Source organism: Armigeres subalbatus, chromosome 1 (genome assembly GCF_024139115.2).
Source record: "Armigeres subalbatus isolate Guangzhou_Male chromosome 1, GZ_Asu_2, whole genome shotgun sequence".
NCBI lineage: Eukaryota > Metazoa > Arthropoda > Insecta > Diptera > Culicidae > Armigeres > Armigeres subalbatus.
In genome coordinates this window covers 106217334-106237836 of record NC_085139.1, presented here as the reverse complement: position 1 = coordinate 106237836, position 20503 = coordinate 106217334, and the positions used below count along the sequence as shown (strand labels likewise).

Genomic DNA, 20503 nt, shown 5'->3' with positions numbered 1-20503 from the left:
AGCATCATCGATGAGTTCATCATTGGCATCTTGCGGTACCATATCGACGTACTCCTCGAATCATACCGACGAATCTTGCAGTGGAAACAATCCTTCTACTATTCTGGCCAACATGCCCGAGGATTTCTCAGAGAGTACTATTCAATATGTTGTATTATTTTTCAAAGCATGGCCGATCTTTCCATTAGCAACCTTGTTTTCATTTGATTCTTAGCATTAAACTCTAGCCCGTTGCAGGCTTCTTTTAGCTATGAAACAAGTTTTCCGAAGCTCCGCAAACCGCAAACGTTCCACCAGTACACCGGTTGACGGACACCTTTTGCATTATTTTTCCAAGGCATGGCCGCATTATAAGAGAATGTTAAATTTCCGAAGGAATTTCCAATATTTGTTGAGGAAGGAATTTTGTAAAAATTTCTTGGACGGAATTTCCGAAGAAATTCTTAAGACGCAAGTATTCTTTGAGGATTTTTTTCAAAGTTTTTCTTACAGAATATTTTGAAGGAATATCTTGATGCATTTCCAAAAGAATTTCTCGATCTATCTCCGGAATGATTTCTTAAGAATTTGGAATTTTAAATAGTAGTTTGTGCAACTAGTTGCAAAAAGATGATTTTTTCAGCACGAGTTGTACGTTTATCAAACGAGGCTTGCCGAGTTGGATAAATACTACGAGTGCTGAAAAAATCGAGTTTTGCAACGAGTTGCACACGCTATTTTTTGCAATGACGAAAAATGGGCTTTAATGTGATAAATCTGTACCAAAATGTTACAATTGTATTTACTTCACATAATCAATCTTGCCAAAATGTCATGCTACTGCAGAAAACAAACATATTCCATGTTATCGTGTCACATTGTATGCTCGACAGACCATAAAGCGATAGATAAACCTGCTTTTAGATAATGTGATGTCATGTCCATTAAATTATTTCATTAATTACGTGACACAGAGAATACACTGTTTGAACACTCACACAAGTTAATTGAATTAAATCTGGTCATATAATTATTGTTCTAATGCTGGTTTTTCATTATAGCACCGAAATGAGTGCTATAATGGATATTATGCAACCCATTTGAGTTGCATAATGTTCATTAAAGCACTCATTGCATTGGTATGGAAAAGTAGGCCGTTTTATCACTCAAACGCCAACTGTAAACCAAGTATTATGATCAGGAATTGCAAAAAAGAATTTTTTGATTCTCAAGAAACCTTTTGTCTTTCACGGACACGAAGTGTACCGTATAGTACCATAGTATTATTTACCGACCGTCTATTGTCGGCGAATTGAGGTGATGTCCGTGTGTTTGAGTGCGCAAAATCTGACACATTTTTTATACTTATCCTTAAGCGATTTGCTTCCAACTGATTGCATTTAATGGGAAATCCCATTAAGGTTCCCCACAAGTGTCGCAACAAACGCGACGCAATTCTATGGCTTGGCGAATGCGATTCTGTCGCCGTTAGTATGGATGCGTAAATGGAACATTGCCTGCAGCGACCCAACGATAAAATCCCGGCGACTAGCTCTCGCCGTTGCGGCGATGAAATCGCTTAGGTGTGGGGGTGCCTTAACATTGTTTCCTATTGAAAATTTTATGGATCGGGCAATGGACACAAAAGTTTTATTGCTTTCTGTTGAATAGATCAAACATTGGGTTCAGAAATAATGGCCAAAATACTATTTTTTGTACAAAAAGCGCGTAAATAGTTCAGTCATTTTTTGGCACGTATTCTCAACCAAAAAGTTGCATTCAAATGGGATTTCTGTCTTATATTTTCATATTGAAAATTGCCTAGATCGGACTATAGACTCAAAAGTTATGGCAAAAATACTATTTTTCCATAATACACCAGAAAGCCTTTGATGCCGCTAGGTGGATTATTCAGGGTTTTTCCTAAATAATATCTGACTACACCACTGCAAGTAAAGGAAAACATAAGTTTTTCGTTATTTTTTCGCAGATTTAATTTTTTCATGATGATTCGATTATCCGGAGGATTCGATTATCCGGAGTGAAAATAAAATCAATACTCCGGATAATCGAGTCCGACCTGTACTATAAGAGTTTTTGAAGGTTTTTTTTTTAGATTTAAATGCGGAGAATGTTTGAAGAAATTCCTTGAGGAGAAAAAAAAATTACGATGGAATTTCTGGATGAATTTTTGAACATATGCCAGAAAGAATTTTCAGATGAAAATACTCTCAGGAACCAAATTAATTCCTGAGGGTATTTTTTACAAAAAAAAATACCTGGATGATTTTCCGAACGAACTTTTGAATAAATTTATGAAATATCAACTGGATAAAATTTCCGAAGCAACTCCTTGTAAAATCCAAAATCCCACAGAGAATCACCCAACACGTCGATGCCACTCGACTTAACACCTTGGAATCTCTGTAGCGACTGACGACATGAATGGATGTACCGAGCCTGCAGTGCAGTGTATGCAAGTTAACCCTTCAATAGACTGTTTCATGTTACAGGCTGATCCATACCACACCACACACTCCTGAAGGAAATTTCCAAGGAGTTTTTGGGAATATCCGAAGAAGTATGATGATGGATCGACTGCAATCCCGATATTTGTGGTTCATTTTTTTGCAAGTGTTAACTCCATACTCAAAACACATTGTAAATTTATCCATAAATTGTTTTAGTAAAACAATGTAAAATTCATTTCAAAATTTCTTCCAGAAATCTATGGAAGAATGAAATAGAAAATCCTAAAGGAATTTTCGAAGTAGTTTCTAACGGAAATTTCAAAAGGTTTCCTGAAAGAAATTCGTGAAGTTTTAAAGAATACTCGATTGAATACCCAAAATAATATTCAAATAAAATTTACGAAGGATTCCTAAAAAAAATTGAAAAGGAATCTTTAGGAGAATTTCCTAAGGAGTTCTCCTAAAACAATTTCCGATGGTATTCCTAAAATAATTTCCATATGTATTCCTGAAGGAATTTCCGAAGAATTCTCCCAAAAAAAATCCTAAGAGAATTTCCATAGAAATTTTTAAGATTTCTACCGAAATTCTTTTCTAATTCGTTTTCCTTTAAGAACATGTGCGGAAATTGTTTTGGGAAACTTCCGAAATTTCTTTGACCGAATGCCTTTGTATTGCCTTATATTTCCTTTCGAGAGGCTCGGAAGTCTCCTTTCAAGAGGCTCGGAAGCCTCCTTTCAAGAGGCTCGGAAGCCTCCTGTTAAGAGGCTCGGAAGCCTCCTGTCAATAGGCTCGGAAGCCTCCTTTCAAGAGGCTCGGAAGCCTCCTTTCAAGAGGCTCGGAAGCCTCCTTTCAAGAGGCTCGGAAGCCTCCTTTCAAGAGGCTCGGAAGCCTCCTTTCAAGAGGCTCGGAAGCCTCCTTTCAAGAGGCTCGGAAGCCTCCTTTCAAGAGGCTCGGAAGCCTCCTTTCAAGAGGCTCGGAAGCCTCCTTCAAGAGGCCTGGAAGCCTCCTTTCAAGAGGCTCAGAAGCCTCCTTTCAAGAGGCACAGGAAGCCTCCTTTCAAAAGGCGCAGGAAGCCTCCTTTCAAGAGGCGCAGGAAGCCTCCTTTCAAGAAGTGCAGGAAGTCTCCTTTCAAGAGGCGCAAGAAGCCTCCTTTCAAGAGGCTCAGAAGCCTCCTTTCAAGAGGCTCAGGAAGCCTCCTTTCAAGAGGCTCAGGAAGCCTCCTTTCAGAGGCTCAGAAGCCTCCTTTCAAGAGGCTCAGAGCCTCCTTTCAAGAGGCTCGGAAGCCTCCTTTCAAGAGGCTCGGAAGCCTCCTTTCAAGAGGCTCGGAAGCCTCCTTTCAAGAGGCTCGGAAGCCTCCTTTCAAGAGGCTCGGAAGCCTCCTTTCAAGAGGCTCGGAAGCTTCGTTTCAAGAGGCCCGGAAGCTTCGTTTCAAGAGGCTCGGAAGCCTCCTTTCAAGAGGCTCGTAAGCCTCCTTTCAAGAGGCTCGGAAGCCTCCTTTCAAGAGGCTCGGAAGCCTCCATAAAAGAGGCTCGGAAGCTTCATTTCAAGAGGCACGGAAGCCTCCTTTCAAAGGGCTTGGAAGCTTCGTTTCAAGAGGCCCGGAAGCTTCGTTTCAAGAGGCCCGGAAGCTTCGTTTCAAGAGGCTCGGAAGCCTCCTTTCAAGAGGCTCGGAGGCCTCCTTTCAAGAGGCTCGGAGGCCTCCTTTCAAGAGGCTCGGAAGCCTCCTTTCAAGAGGCTCGGAAGCCTCCTTTCAAGAGGCTCGGAAGCCTCCTTTCAAGAGGCTCGGAAGCCTCCTTTCAAGAGGCTCGGAAGCCTCCTTTCAAGAGGCTCGGGAAGCCTCCTTTCAAGAGGCTCAGAAGCCTCCTTTCAAGAGGCTCTGGAAGCCTCCTTTCAAGAGGCCTGGAAGCCTCCATAAAAGAGGCTCAGGCTTCATTTCAAGAGGCACGGAAGCCTCCTTTCAAAGGGCTTGGAAGCTTCGTTTCAAGAGGCCCGGAAGCTTCGTTTCAAGAGGCCCGGAAGCTTCGTTTCAAGAGGCTCGGAAGCCTCCTTTCAAGAGGCTCGGAGGCCTCCTTTCAAGAGGCTCGGAGGCCTCCTTTCAAGAGGCTCGGAAGCCTCCTTTCAAGAGGCTCGGAAGCCTCCTTTCAAGAGGCTCGGAAGCCTCCTTTCAAGAGGCTCGGAAGCCTCCTTTCAAGAGGCTCGGAAGCCTCCTTTCAAGAGGCTCGGAAGCCTCCTTTCAAGAGGCTCGGAAGCCTCCTTTCAAGAGGCTCGGAAGCCTCCATAAAAGAGGCTCGGAAGCTTCATTTCAAGAGGCACGGAAGCCTCCTTTCAAAGGGCTCGGAAGCTTCGTTTCAAGAGGCCCGGAAGCTTCGTTTCAAGAGGCTCGGAAGCCTCCTTTCAAGAGGCTCGGAGGCCTCCTTTTAAGAGGCTCGGAAGCCTCCTTTCAAGAGGCTCGGAAGCCTCCTTTCAAGAGGCTTGGAAGCCTCCTTTCAAGAGGCTCGGAAGCCTCCTGTACCATACCTCTCGCCACCTCAATAAATTTCAAACCAAAAACACAACAGAAACTCTACACCTCACGTGATTCGTTACTATGCCACAGCATGATCGACAAATGGAAACCAGCACCGCAAACCCAAAGGGAATACAAGAATGCACCACACCGCGGATATGTTTTGCTGAGTTCTTATTTCAAGTATCGATGCGTTGGACGAGCCTCGCACCACCGAAGGAGCGTAGCAAGCGGAGCGTCAAATAACAAAACAATAAACATAATGGACGCGTTACAGCTACAGCATTCTGAGTCGATATTAATTATGTTTGTCAACACTTCCCCAGGCGCCTCAGTCTTTCCATACTTTACATTAATGTTAAGAAAAGATGTTTTGTAAACCCAAATTTACTTTTGCCTATAAATACCAAATGAGAACCGAAATACAGACAATCTTTTACCAACCTCCAAGGTTTCAATGTGCTCTCTTGTGGATACCACATACCGAAATCCTTTAGGTACTAGTGCATTGGCCCGGGTGTCGATCACCACTAGGGAAGATTAGTTCCGCTGTTAAGATTCGATCCGCCTTGCGTAGTCAAAGTTTTATTAATTGTGGAACCAAGCTTTTCACGGCCAAGCATGGTTCACTCCTTTCAAGAGGCTCGGAAGCCTCCTTTCAAGAGGCTTGGAAGCCTCCTTTCAAGAGGCTTGGAAGCCTCCTTTCAAGAGGCTCGGAAGCCTCCTTTCAAGAGGCTCGAAAGCCTCCATTTAAGAGGCTCGGAAACCTCCATAAAAGAGGCTCGGAAGCTTCATTTCAAGAGGCACGGAAGCCTCCTTTCAAAGGGCTCGGAAGCTTCGTTTCAAGAGGCTCGTCGGAAGCTTCGTTTCAAGAGGCTCGTCGGAAGCTTCGTTTCAAGAGGCCCGGAAGCTTCGTTTCAAGAGGCTCGGAAGCCTCCTTTCAAGAGGCTCGGAAGCCTCCTTTCAAGAGGCTCGGAAGCCTCCTTTCAAGAGGCGCGGAAGCCTCCTTTCAAGAGGCTCGGAAGCCTCCTTTCAAGAGGCTCGGAAGCCTCCTTTCAAGAGGCTCGGAAGCCTCCTTTCAAGAGGCTCGGAAGCCTCCTTTCAAGAGGCTCGGAAGCCTCCTTTGAAGAGGCTCGGAAGCCTCCTTTCAAGAGGCTCGAAAGCCTCCATTTAAGAGGCTCGGAAGCCTCCTTTCAAGAGGCTCGGAAACCTCCATAAAAGAGGCTCGGAAGCTTCATTTCAAGAGGCACGGAAGCCTCCTTTCAAAGGGCTCGGAAGCTTCGTTTCAAGAGGCTCGTCGGAAGCTTCGTTTCAAGAGGCCCGGAAGCTTCGTTTCAAGAGGCTCGGAAGCCTCCTTTCAAGAGGCTCGGAAACCTCCTTTCAAGAGGCTCGGAAGCCTCCTTTGAAGAGGCTCGGAAGCCTCCTTTCAAGAGGCTTGGAAGCCTCCTTTCAAGTGGCTCGGAAGCCTCATTTGAAGAGGCTCGGAAGCCTCCTTTCAAGAGGCTCGAAAGCCCACATTTAAGAGGCTCGGAAGCCTCCTTTCAAGAGGCTCGGAAACCTCCATAAAAGAGGCTCGGAAGCTTCGTTTCAAGAGGCACGGAAGCCTCATTTCAAAGGGATCGGAAGCCTACTTTCAAGAGGCTCGGAAGCTTCGTTTCAAGAGGCCCGGAAGCTTCGTTTCAAGAGGCTCGGAAGCCTCCTTTCAAGAGGCTCGGAAGCCTCCATAAAAGAGGCTCGGAAGCTTCATTTCAAGAGGCACGGAAGCCTCCTTTCAAAGGGCTCGGAAGCCTACTTTCAAGAGGCTCGTCGGAAGCTTCGTTTCAAGAGGCCCGGAAACTTCGTTTCAAGAGGCTCGGAAGCCTCCTTCCAAGAGGCTCGGAAGCCTCCTTTCAAGAGACTCGGAAAATTCGTTTAAAGAGGCTCGGAAGCCTCCTTTCAAGAGGCTCGGAAACCTCCTTTCAAGAGGCTCGGAAGCCTCCTTTCAAGAGGCTCGGAAGCCTCCTTTCAAGAGGCTCGGAAGCCTCCTTTCAAGAGGCTCGGAAGCGTCCTTTCAAGAGGCTCGGAAGTCTCCTTTCAAAAAGCTCGGAAGCCTCCTTTCAAGAGGCTCGGAAGTCTCTTTTCAAGAGGCTCGGAAGTCTCCTTTCAAGAGGCTCGGAAGTCTCCTTTCAAGAGGCTCGGAAGTCTCCTTTCAAGAGGCTCGGAAGTCTCCTTTCAAGAGGCTTGGAAGTCTCCTTTCAAGAAGCTCGGAAGCCTCCTTTCAAGAGGCTCGGAAGCCTCCTTTCAAGAGGCTCGGAAGCCTCCTTTCAAGAGGCTCAGGCCTCCTTTCAAGAGGCTCAGGCCTCCTTTCAAGAGGCTCAAGCCTCCTTTCAAGAGCTCAGAAGCCTCCTTTCAAGAGGCTCAGGCCTCCTTTCAAGAGGCTCAGAGCCTCCTTTCAAGAGGCCTGGAAACCTCCTTTCAAGAGGCTCAGAGGCATCCTTTCAAGTGGCTCAAGCCTCCTTTCAAGAGGCTCGGAAGCCTCCTTTCAAGAGGCTCGGAAGCCTCCTTTCAAGAGGCTCGGAAGCCTCCTTTCAAGAGGCTCAGAAGCCTCCTTTCAAGAGGCTCGGAAGTCTCCTTTCAAGAGGCTCGGAAGCCTCCTTTCAAGAGGCTCGGAAGCCTCCTTTCAAGAGGCTCGGAAGCCTCCTTTCAAGAGGCTCGGAAGCCTCCTTTCAAGAGGCTCGGAAGCCTCCTTTCAAGGAGCTCGGAAGCCTCCTTTCAAGAGGCTCGGAAGCTTTCTTTCAAGGAATATTAAACCCAGTTCCAATGCAATGAATAGTTTAAAGCATTAAGTTTATGCAATAAATATAATATGCACTACAAATATAAAAAGTTACGTTTTGATGGACTGCATTGTATCGAGGTTACCCTACAACGAGGCAAACAGCAGGCTTATGTCTAATTGCAATTCTAAAATACACTATGACTCCCTCTCGACTCGACTTGGATCGTTTTCCAATAAACTAAGTTTTATATGGACAGCCAAAGCACCCCATCGGCGAATCTCAATTAATAAACCAATGGCCAGTTTCAATAACCATCATCATAATCAGCTACTTACATGCACCTCTGGTTCGATTTGGCCTCGCTAAAGGAATCCAGGGACGTTGCGGCGGCGGTGCCACGGTCACTGCAAAGACAGGTGGAAAAGAAGAGAAAAGTTAATCATAATTATCGTCGTGCGGCTGTCTATTGATTTGCATCATTATGTCTAATGACTAATTTGGATTGAATAATTTCGTATGATTGTTCACATTTGCATACACATTTTGCAGGTTGTTGCTATAACTCAATATTGTTAATAAAGATTATTGGGAAAATTTTCAAATAGTACTTACTGATGCTAGAAATTGCCATATAATAAACTCTGATCGATATGCGTAGTAAAATTAAAGCGCTCAATAATTACGTCGCGTTTCCAAACCTTTTCTCTTGGTTTGGAAAGGCGTAATGATCAATATCAAATTGACTCGACTTCTTTACGTATAAGCTGCCTTGTTGTTATGCACCGAGCATTGAAGAGCCATTTAATGAATCTGATAATAAAAGCTAATAATATTCAATGAACAATAAGCATGTGAATGTCTAGAAGTAGGTAGAATCACACATTTCCAGCACTTTATATTAATCACAACCATGCTAAGTACATCGCCAGAAAGCGGCCAATCAATTTGCATTATAAAATGGGTAGGATCGAAACGGCCAACAGTCACAAGTCATATGATTTATGCCGGTCAATCTGGCCCACCATGCAGCCGACGACATTGTAGACCGATTACTGCAACTACTGCCCCGGTGTGGTCACTTTCTATACATCGTCCTTCCATCGATAGGATAGGAGATCGAAAGCACTGTCTGAAACTGACCTCGAAACAACAGACCGGCACGAGACGGCAAATTTGCATCGTTGTTAGTAATCTCGCCCATGAAAGGGCTTATAAATCTTTCATTTTTGTATGTTTTGGCTTTCTTCTTCGAACAGACAGTACACCAGACAAAGTTTAGGCGCATTCAAGTAAACGGAATGGTTGCAAATGTTGGTAAACAAAGCGTAAAGAGAGCGATTTGAATTTCCTTCCAACCAACTCTGTCCCGTTCGTCATAGGGCGAGCTGGTGATAGTATTGCAGGGACACAGATGGGAATGAACATTGGAAATGATTACAGCGAGTTTGGTTAAAACTAAGCTTTATCCAATAATCGATATTCAGCTACTGCAGTTCATACGTGCATAAATGTCCATCTTATCGATCCATCTTGCACCTGCGCACCTCACCGTCTTGTGTCCGTCGGATCGCTATCAAGAACCATTTTCACCAGGATATTGTCCGACATTCTGGTTATGTGCCCAGCCCACCGCAGTCGTCCGATTTTTGCGCTGTGAGTGATGGACGGTTCATTCGCGTGATCTATGTACCATTTCCTTCAGTCATACATCTTTCAGAATTTAGTCGAAATGCTCATTTTTCGCTCACTGTTCTCAAATGAAGGTGAAACCGATTTCCGAAGGTAGCGAACCCTAACCCATTATTCTCAGCCATACACAGCCAACTCATTTCTTTGCTCGCACCCTTTTCGTTGCCCCCAAATCGCTGCAACGACAGGGACTGAACGATCGACGTTGACGGTAGCAAAGAAACTGTTCTGTCTCAACTTTCGCAACGGCCACGGTGTAAATAGTGGTGCAGTAGCGCATAGGAAACAATTGATTTGCCATCAACTCGTGGGCTCGCCCAGTTGTTTGGTTCCGATTCTGGAAGCTAAATCTTTCCACACACTTTTCCCTTTCTGCTGCTTTCGGGCACAGATAGGGAAGCAGGAGGGCACAAAATTAGCGAGCAAACTTACATGCAGGAATGGGGAGATCCAAATCTAGCGCGTCTTTCGTACGGCGAGTGTGCGCTTGGGTGGAGTTTAGTGAGCGAGCCTTGCGCATTTAGGTGGAACTGGAGCACGCTAATAACCCCGTAATAAATCAGTGCAAAAGTGCATCGCTGGAAGACGATCGACGGCGGTTGCACGCCACATCACGGAACAGAGGGTGCTGTCTTGAGCGTGACGTTACGAGGTCAACCTGGACCTGCAGTCGCTTTTCCAGATCGGTGCTAATTGAAGTGATTGCCGGAGGCCTGGATTTGTCAGTCAGGCCCAAAATTGGCCTAGAAATGTGTTAGACAGTAGCAGTCCGTAATCTATTTTCGAGTTTTAATTTATTAAACTCTGTAAATGTAATAAAATATAAAATGTGCTCATTTGAAGTATTTGAAAAATTCTGATTACATGCCTTCAAGACAACGCTTATATTTATATTGTCAAGTTATGAGATCAATTTCCATTATTGCCCTAACAAGTTTACAGTCACCTAAGTAGGCAGAGAGTTCCGTTCCCTTCCACCGCAATTTCCATCCATTTCGGAGCGGGCGGCCCTTTGATTGACATCCGCGCGACAAATAATAGCGCATTTCACGTCCGGTCTAGATTTTCTGCTCTACAGATCAAGAGGAGATCGCAGACAAGCGACAAGTTTTATCTGTATCTCTCTGGTCGGGTCGTTGGTTGGTTGTTGCGACTGTCTCGACAAAGAACATGAATTTCATAATGTATGTAGTGTAGCTAAGCCCACTCATTCCAATCGAGTTAGGTCTCTTAATTCAATTTCCTCATCCTGTACCCGCGCAGCTCGACTCCCGGCCCAGCGCGTCTGCGAACAATGGCAAATTTCCCTGCTGCAGATTGCACCAGTTTCCTGCAGTTGTTGTCGCTGCATCGCCGCACTGGATGCCATTTCTAAAGCGACGTCGAGCCGTTGTCGTTATAACTAAATCAATTGTTGCCATTCAAGTGCCCATTAGAAAGCCCTTTGCGCGTTCGCGTTGGCCATCTCTCCCCGCTGGAATTGTCGGCAGTGTCATCTGTCGCGGTGGAAGTTATTTTTATTGCCCTCGCACATTTGCAAGCAATTATCGTGACAAACAATTGCGGATTTATTCAAATTTATGCTGTCGCTGCTCCATTCCCCGGGTACGTGTAAAGCATCAACGACAACAACAACAACAACTGTGAGAGCGACGAGACTTTGAAAACTCTGTACGACAACAACCCGCTAGGAATAATTCTACAATTGCGTGATAATTTATCGGCTACAGGCTCAATCTCAATGATAAACACGATCGCCGGTTTTCTGTAACTTTTGCGGAACGTTGCCATGAACTTTTGATATAGCAAAACTGTAACCAGAGAACGCGTAGGTCACAGAACCGGTCAATCGTTAGTTGGCAGTGATCGCCCATGTGTTCAGACTATGCGATGAACTAACGCGCGGGGGAAGTGCAAGCAGTTAGAATTGATTAGAATAAGGAACTCCGTACCTACGTGGGATTTTCTGAACGGCGTTGATGGTGGAAACAAATCGTTCTAGACAAGCTGGAGGCGATCAACAGTTACATATGATACTTAAGGTTGTCAACGAAGCAAGAGACTTGGTGAAATAGTATGTTTCGTAATTTCTTAAAAATCCACAAAACGTCTCAACTGAAACCGTCATGAAGGCCACCTCTTGTCCCATTCTATTTGATGTGGTGATGCTTTGGACAACATGTACTGCGAAACTGACGCAAGAAGGAAGAATAAATCACTACTTCTTTAGCTTGCCACATATAGGACCTTGAGAATAGTTGAAGGATCTTCAACAGAACACTTTTAAACATAAACGAGTCCTCTAGCGAGGAGGTTATGTGGTTATCATTACGCAAACGCCTCAAGCCAGAAGTTAACGTATTTACTCTCTGGGGGATGGCCATAATTTCAACGCGCAATACGAACTGCAGAGCTTACAATCATTGAGTGGAGTTAGAAATCACCGTCGGCTCGATCACCAAAACGATATTGGCGAAAAGCTGAGTCCCGAGTCTCTCACCCGGTTCTGTCGGTTCTGTCGGTTCGGGGCTCATATTCAATCGTCAACATTTTTATCGCCCATATGCATAACAACATCAACCAATGGAGGTCTGTTAGGAAATGAAATCTGATCACTATTTCGGTGGTGACTCCAACTTAGCTCCTCAGCCAATGGGGTTCAAAGGTTCAAAAAAACTTATTTCAGTTTCAGCTAATTGCTACTTCTCCACGTCCTCCTGAAATTCAGCTAAAGTTTAGTAGCCTGGATATTGGTTGTTTCTAAATCTCCTAAAAATTGCTGGACTCTTAGCTTTCTTCAGGATTACCTAAATATTTCGAAAAAAAACTATCTTTTGGTTGTAAATTGATTCTGTCGCACCGTCGACCAACTGTCAACCAACTACCTCAAGTCACCAGTTTCCCTGGAGGCCGTCTTGTATTTTTTTTTATTATCAGACTAAGGCCGGAGTGGCCTGTGCTGCACATAAAAGTATTCTCCATTCAGCTCGGTTCATGGCTGCACTTCGCCAACCACGCAGTCTGCGGAGGGTCCGCAAATCGTCCTCCACCTGATCGATCCACCTTGCCCGCTGTGCACCTCGCCTTCTTGTTCCCTTCCGATTTTCGCGGTGCGAACGATGGATGGTTCTCCCAACAGCTGATGCAACTCGTGGTTCATTCGCCTCCTCCACGTACCGTCCGCCATCTGCACCCCATCATAGATGGTACGCAACACTTTCCTTTCAAAAACTCCCAGAGCGCGTTGGTCCTCCACGAGCATCGTCCAGGTCTCGTGTCCGTAGAGAACTACCAGTATTATAAGCGTTTTGTAGATAGTCAGTTTGGAACGGCGGCGAACTCTATTCGATCGGAGCGTCTTGCGGAGACTCTTGAAAGGAGGCTTCCGAGCCTCTTGAAAGGAGGCTTCCGAGCCTCTTGAAAGGAGGCTTCCGAGCCTCTTGAAAGGAGGCTTCCGAGCCTCTTGAAAGGAGGCTTCCGAGCCTCTTGAAAGGAGGCTTCCGAGCCTCTTGAAAGGAGGCTTCTGAGCCTCTTGAAAGGAGGCTTCTGAGCTGCTTGAAAGGAGGCTTCTGAGCCTCTTGAAAGGAAGCTTCTGAGCCTCTTGAAAGGAGGCCTGAGCCTCTTGAAAGGAGGCTTCTGAGCCTCTTGAAAGGAGGCTTCTGAGCCTCTTGAAAGGAGGCTTCTGAGCCTCTTGATAGGAGGCCTGAGCCTCTTGAAGGGAGGCTTCTGAGCCTCTTGAAAGGAAGCTCTGAGGTTCTTGAAAGGAGGCTTCTGAGCCTCTTGAAAGGAGGCTTCTGAGCCTCTTGAAAGGAGGCTTCTGAGCCTCTTGAAAGGAGGCTTCTGAGCCTCTTGAAAGGAGGCTTCTGAGCCTCTTGAAAGGAGGCTTCTGAGCCTCTTGAAAGGAGGCTTCTGAGCCTCTTGAAAGGAGGCTTCTGAGCCTCTTGAAAGGAGGCCTGAGCCTCTTGAAAGGAGGCTTCTGAGCCTCTTGAAAGGAGGCTTCTGAGCCTCTTGAAAGGAGGCTTCTGAGCCTCTTGAAAGGAGGCTTCTGAGCCTCTTGAAAGGAGGCTTCTGAGCCTCTTGAAAGGAGGCTTCTGAGCTCTTGAAAGGAGGCTTCTGAGCCTCTTGAAAGGAGGCTCTGAGCCTCTTGAAAGGAGGCTTCTGAGCCTCTTGAAAGGAGGCTCTGAGCCTCTTGAAAGGAGGCTTCTGAGCCTCTTGAAAGGAGGCTTCTGAGCTGCTTGAAAGGAGGCTTCTGAGCCTCTTGAAAGGAAGCTTCCTGAGCCTCTTGAAAGGAGGCTCTGAGCCTCTTGAAAGGAGGCTTCTGAGCCTCTTGAAAGGAGGCTTCCTGAGCCTCTTGATAGGAGGCTTCTGAGCCTCTTGAAGGGAGGCTTCCGAGCCTCTTGAAAGGAGGCTTCCGAGCCTCTTGAAAGGAGGCTTCCGGGCCTCTTGAAAGAAGGCTTCCGAGCCTCTTGAAAGGAGGCTTCCGAGCCTCTTGAAAGGAGGCTTCCGAGCCTCTTGAAAGGAGGCTTCCGAGCCTCTTGAAAGGAGGCTTCCGAGCCTCTTGAAAGGAGGCTTCCGAGCCTCTTGAAAGGAGGCTTCCGAGCCTCTTGAAAGGAGGCTTCCGAGCCTCTTGAAAGGAGGCTTCCGAGCCTCTTGAAAGGAGGCTTCCGAGCCTCTTGAAAGGACCCAGTCAACATTTTTATACCTATTGCTATTGATATAGGTCATCATATACACATCAGATATTATGTATATAATGCACCGAATCACTATATACCTACTAAAGTAGAGGCCATATACGTGCTAAACAACGAATTTCTCGAGTTTTTATGAACATTTATACGACTTAGTGAATATTTGGAAAAATAAATGTTAACAACCCTGTCTCGAACATTTGACCTCTGGATCTAAAGGCTGATGCTCTACCCTTGCGCTACCAGCAACTCTTGAAAAGCAGCAAAATTTTGACAATCATAATCTAGATGGAGATTTATTATTGACAAGAGTTTCGGTGTACGATATGAACTACATTGATGCGATTCAGATGCCTTATTGTTGCGTACAAATGTGGCTTGAATCGTATATGATAACAACTTATGATTATCCTGATAATGTTCGTACATAACAACGATTGCGCATCATTCCAAACGATTCAACCCACGTATAAACGATTATGAAATGTCAACATCAGTAATGTCTTTCATCGTGTTTACTCTCGAGCTGTGTTTACAACTCAATTACATTTTAGTTGTTCGATGAATTGTTAGTGCCGATATTGAGCGATAATGGTTGGCAGCGAAAAAGTACACCGGCAATTATCGGAATTTTGGCAGATCGGATGGAGTGAAGTAAGTAATTTTGAAATTAATTTAATCGGTAAGGTTCAGTGCTCAACGCGCAGAAGGTGGAAGCTATATACGTACAATGCTAATCGATATATGATTTGCATGACAATATTTGTATACATAAACGATATTTCCGATTTGATCCGATAAAACTGATATTGTTTATATAGGTTTATGACTTCCATAAACGCAATCGTAAATATTGCTTACACTGATATCATATACAATATTATTCATATTTTAGCCATCTTTATAAGCAGTTATATACGAATGTGAAAGAAAATAGCAATATATGCGATACAATTTATCATTTCATATACGATATGTGGTTTACTGGGGAGGCTTCCGAGCCTCTTGAAAGGAGGCTTCCGAGCCTCTTGAAAGGAGGCTTCCGAGCCTCTTGAAAGGAGGCTTCCGAGCCTCTTGAAAGGAGGCTTCCGAGCCTCTTGAAAGGAGGCTTCCGAGCCTCTTGAAAGGAGGCTTCCGAGCCTCTTGAAAGGAGGCTTGAGGCCTCTTGAAAGGAGGCTTCTGAGCCTCTTGAAAGGAGGCTTCTGAGCCTCTTGAAAGGAGGCTTCTGAGCCTCTTGAAAGGAGGCTTCTGAGCTGCTTGAAAGGAGGCTTCCTGAGCCTCTTGAAAGGAAGCCTGAGCCTCTTGAAAGGAGGCTTCTGAGCTCTTGAAAGGAGGCTTCTGAGCCTCTTGAAAGGAGGCTTCTGAGCCTCTTGAAAGGAGGCTTCTGAGCCTCTTGAAAGGAGGCTTCCTGAGCCTCTTGAAAGGAGGCTTCTGAGCTCTTGAAAGGAGGCTTCTGAGCCTCTTGAAAGGAGGCTTCTGAGCCTCTTGATAGGAGGCTTCTGAGCCTCTTGAAGGGAGGCTTCTGAGCCTCTTGAAAGGAAGCTTCTGAGGCTCTTGAAAGGAGGCTTCTGAGCCTCTTGAAAGGAGGCCTGAGCCTCTTGAAAGGAGGCTTCTGAGCCTCTTGAAAGGAGGCTTCTGAGCCTCTTGAAAGGAGGCTTCTGAGCCTCTTGAAAGGAGGCTTCTGAGCCTCTTGAAAGGATGCTTCTGAGCCTCTTGAAAGGAGGCTTCTGAGCCTCTTGAAAGGAGGCTTCTGAGCCTCTTGAAAGGAGGCTTCTGAGCCTCTTGAAAGGAGGCTTCTGAGCCTCTTGAAAGGAGGCTTCTGAGCCTCTTGAAAGGAGGCTTCTGAGCCTCTTGAAAGGAGGCTTTGAGCCTCTTGAAAGGAGGCCTGAGCCTCTTGAAAGGAGGCTTCTGAGCCTCTCTTGAAAGGAGGCTTCTGAGCCTCTTGAAAGGAGGCTTCTGAGCCTCTTGAAAGGAGGCCTGAGCCTCTTGAAAGGAGGCTCTGAGCCTCTTGAAAGGAGGCTTCCGAGCCTCTTGAAAGGAGGCTTCCGAGCCTCTTGAAAGGAGGCTTCCGAGCCTCTTGAAAGGAGGCTTCCGAGCCTCTTGAAAGGAGGCTTCCGAGCCTCTTGAAAGGAGGCTTCCGAGCCTCTTGAAAGGAGCGATAATGGTTGGCAGCGAAAAAGTACACCGGCAATTATCGGAATTTTGGCAGATCGGATGGAGTGAAGTAAGTAATTTTGAAATTAATTTAATCGGTAAGGTTCAGTGCTCAACGCGCAGAAGGTGGAAGCTATATACGTACAATGCTAATCGATATATGATTTGCATGACAATATTTGTATACATAAACGATATTTCCGATTTGATCCGATAAAACTGATATTGTTTATATAGGTTTATGACTTCCATAAACGCAATCGTAAATATTGCTTACACTGATATCATATACAATATTATTCATATTTTAGCCATCTTTATAAGCAGTTATATACGAATGTGAAAGAAAATAGCAATATATGCGATACAATTTATCATTTCATATACGATATGTGGTTTACTGGGGAGGCTTTCAAGCCTCTTGAAAGGAGGCTTCTGAGCCTCTTGAAAGGAGGCTTCTGAGCCTCTTGAAAGGAGGCCTGAGCCTCTTGAAAGGAGGCTTCTGAGCCTCTTGAAAGGAAGCTTCTGAGCCTCTTGAAAGGAGGCTTCTGAGCCTCTTGAAAGGAGGCTCTGAGCCTCTTGAAAGGAGGCTTCTGATCCTCTTGAAAGGAGGTTTCTGAGCCTCTTGAAAGGAGGCTTCTGAGCCGCTTGAAAGGATGCTTCTGAGCCTCTTGATAGGAGGCTTCTGAGCCTCTTGGAAGGAGGCTTCTTAGCCTCTTGAAAGGAAGCCTGAGGCTCTTGAAAGGAGGCCTGAGCCTCTTGAAAGGAGGCTTCTGAGCCTCTTGAAAGGAGGCTTCTGAGCCTCTTGAAAGGAGGCTTCTGAGCCTCTTGAAAGGAGGCTTCTGAGCCTCTTGAAAGGAGGCTTCTGAGCCTCTTGAAAGGATGCTTCTGAGCCTCTTGAAAGGAGGCTTCTGAGCTCTTGAAAGGAGGCCTGAGCTCTCTTGAAAGGAGGCTTCTGAGCCTCTTGAAAGGAGGCTTCTGAGCCTCTTGAAAGGAGGCTTCTGAGGCCTCTTGAAAGGAGGCTTCTGAGCCTCTTGAAAGGAGGCTTCTGAGCCTCTTGAAAGGAGGCTTCTGAGCCTCTTGAAAGGAGGCTTCTGAGCCTCTTGAAAGGAGGCTTCTGAGCCTCTTGAAAGGAGGCTTCTGAGCCTCTTGAAAGGAGGCTTCTGAGCCTCTTGAAAGGAGGCTTCCGAGCCTCTTGAAAGGAGGCTTCCGAGCCTCTTGAAAGAAGGCTTCCAAGCCTCTTGAAAGGAGACTTCTGAACTTCTTGAAAGCAGGCTTCTGAACCTTTTGAAAGGAAGCCTCTTGAAAGGAGGCTTATTAGCCTCTTGAAAGGAAGATTCAGAGCCTCTTGAAAAGAGGCTTCTGAGCATCTTGGAAGAAGGGTTCTGAGCCTCTTGAAAGGAGGCTTCTGAGCCTCTTGGAAGTGGGCTTCTGAGCCGCTTGACAGGAGGCCTCTGAGCCTCTTGAATCGAGGCTTCTGAGCCTCTTGCAAGGAGGCTGCTGAGCCTCTTGAAAGGAGGCCTGAGCCTCTTGATAGGAGGCCTGAGCCTCTTGAAGGGAGGCCTGAGCCTCTTGAAAGGAGGCTTCTGAGCCTCTTGAAAGGAGGCTTCTGAGCCTCTTGAAAGGAGGCGTCTGAGCCTCTTGAAAGAGGCTTCTGAGCCTCTTGAAAGGAGGCTTCTGAGCCTCTTGAAAGGAGGCTTCTGAGCCTCTTGAAAGGAGGCTTCTGAGCCTCTTGAAAGGAGGCTTCTGAGCCTCTTGAAAGGAGGCATCTGAGCCTCTTGAAAGGAGGCATCTGAGCCTCTTGAAAGGAGGCTTCTGAGCCTTTTGAAATGAGGCTTCTGAGCCTCTTGAAAGGAGGCTCTGAGCCTCTTGAAAGGAGGCCTGAGCCTCTTGAAAGCAGGCTTCTGAGCCTCTTGAAAGCAGGCTCTGAGCCTGAGCTCTTGAAAGCAGGCCTGAGCCTCTTGAAAGGAGGCTTCTGAGCCTCTTGAAAGGAGGCTTCTGAGCCTCTTGAAAGGAGGCCTGAGCCTCTTGAAAGGAGGCTTCTGAGCCTCTTGAAAGGAGGCCTGAGCCTCTTGAAAGGAGGCTTCTGAGCCTCTTGAAAGGAGGCTTCTGAGCCTCTTGAAAGGAGGCTTCTGAGCCTCTTGAAAGGAGGCTTCTGAGCCTCTTGAAAGGAGGCTTCTGAGCCTCTTGAAAGGAGGCTCTGAGCCTCTTGAAAGGAGGCTTCCTGAGCCTCTTGAAAGGAGGCTTCTGAGCCTCTTGAAAGGAGGCCTGAGCCTCTTGAAAGGAGGCTTCTGAGCTCTTGAAAGGAGGCTTCTGAGCCTCTTGAAAGGAGGCTTCTGAGCCTCTTGAAAGGAGGCCTGAGCCTCTTGAAAGGAGGCTTCTGAGCCTCTTGAAAGGAGGCTTCCTGAGCCTCTTGAAAGGAGGCTTCTGAGCCTCTTGAAAGGAGGCTTCTGAGCCTCTTGAAAGGAGGCTTGAGCCTCTTGAAAGGAGGCTTCTGAGCCTCTTGAAAGGAGGCTTCTGAGCCTCTTGAAAGGAGGCTTCTGAGCCTCTTGAAAGGAGGCTTCTGAGCTCTTGAAAGGAGGCTTCTGAGCCTCTTGAAAGGAGGCTTCTGAGCCTCTTGAAAGGAGGCTTCTGAGCCTCTTGAAAGGAGGCCTGAGCCTCTTGAAAGGAGGCTTCTGAGGCCTCTTGAAAGGAGGCTTCTGAGCCTCTTGAAAGGAGGCTTGAGCCTCTTGAAAGGAGGCTTCTGAGCCTCTTGAAAGGAGGCTTCTGAGCCTCTTGAAAGGAGGCTTCTGAGCCTCTTGAAAGGAGGCTTCTGAGCCTCTTGAAAGGAGGCTTCCTGAGCCTCTTGAAAGGAGGCTTCTGAGCCTCTTGAAAGGAGGCTTCTGAGCCTCTTGAAAGGAGGCTTCTGAGCCTCTTGAAAGGAGGCTCTGAGCCTCTTGAAAGGAGGCCTGAGCCTCTTGAAAGGAGGCTTCTGAGCCTCTTGAAAGGAGGCTTCTGAGCCTCTTGAAAGGAGGCCTGAGCCTCTTGAAAGGAGGCTTCTGAGCCTCTTGAAAGGAGGCTTCTGAGCCTCTTGAAAGGAGGCCTGAGCCTCTTGAAAGGAGGCCTGAGCCTCTTGAAAGGAGGCTTCTGAGCCTCTTGAAAGGAGGCTTCTGAGCCTCTTGAAAGGAGGCTTCTGAGCCTCTTGAAAGGAGGCTTCTGAGCCTCTTGAAAGGAGGCTTCTGAGCCTCTTGAAAGGAGGCCTGAGCCTCTTGAAAGGAGGCTTCTGAGCCTCTTGAAAGGAGGCTTCTGAGGCCTCTTGAAAGGAGGCTTCTGAGCCTCTTGAAAGGAGGCTTCTGAGCCTCTTGAAAGGAGGCCTGAGCCTCTTGAAAGGAGGCCTGAGCCTCTTGAAAGGAGGCTTCTGAGCTCTTGAAAGGAGGCCTGAGCTCTTGAAAGGAGGCTTCCTGAGCCTCTTGAAAGGAGGCTTCTGAGGCCTCTTGAAAGGAGGCTCTGAGCCTCTTGAAAGGAGGCTCTGAGCCTCTTGAAAGGAGGCCTGAGCCTCTTGAAAGGAGGCTCTGAGCCTCTTGAAAGGGGGCTTCCTGAGCCTCTTGAAAGGGGGGCCTGAGCCTCTTGAAAGGGGGGCTTCTGAGCCTCTTGAAAGGGGGCCTGAGCCTCTTGAAAGGGGGCTCTGAGCCTCTTGAAAGGGGGCCTGAGCCTCTTGAAAGGGGGCCTGAGCCTCTTGAAAGGGGGGCTTCCTGAGCCTCTTGAAAGGGGGCCTGAGCCTCTTGAAAGGGGCTCTGAGCCTCTTGAAAGGGGGCTTGGAGCCTCTTGAAAGGGGCCTGAGCCTCTTGAAAGGGGGCTCTGAGCCTCTTGAAAGGGGCCTGAGCCTCTTGAAAGGAGGCTCTGAGCCTCTTGAAAGGAGGCTTCCGAGCCTCTTGAAAGGAGGCTTCCGAGCCTCTTGAAAGGAGGCTTCCGAGCCTCTTGAAAGGGGGCTTCCGAGCCTCTTGAAAGGAGGCTTTCGAGCCTCTTGAAAGGAGGCTTTCGAGCCTCTTGAAAGGAGGCTTTCGAGCCTCTTGAAAGGAGGCTTTCGAGCCTCTTGAAAGGAGGCTTCCAAAGCCTCTTCCAGAGCCTCTTGAAAGGAGGCTTCCGAGCCTCTTGAACGGAGCCTTCCGAGCCTTTTGAAAGGAGGCTTCCGAGCCTCTTGAAAGGAGGCTTCCGAGCCTCTTGAAAGGAGGCTTCCGAGCCTCTTGAAAGGAGGCTTCCGAGCCTCTTGAA

General features: G+C 46.9%; 1 protein-coding gene across 1 annotated transcript in view; it reads right to left on the bottom strand.

Annotated features, from left to right (window-relative positions):
• Positions 1-20503, bottom strand: part of LOC134204348 (CCR4-NOT transcription complex subunit 6-like) — a 642731-nt gene that overhangs the window by 16242 nt on the left and 605986 nt on the right. Inside the window, exon 4 of the mRNA XM_062679178.1 lies at positions 8054-8122. Coding sequence (XP_062535162.1) covers positions 8054-8122 — 69 coding nt within the window. The remainder of the gene's footprint in view (positions 1-8053; positions 8123-20503) is intronic.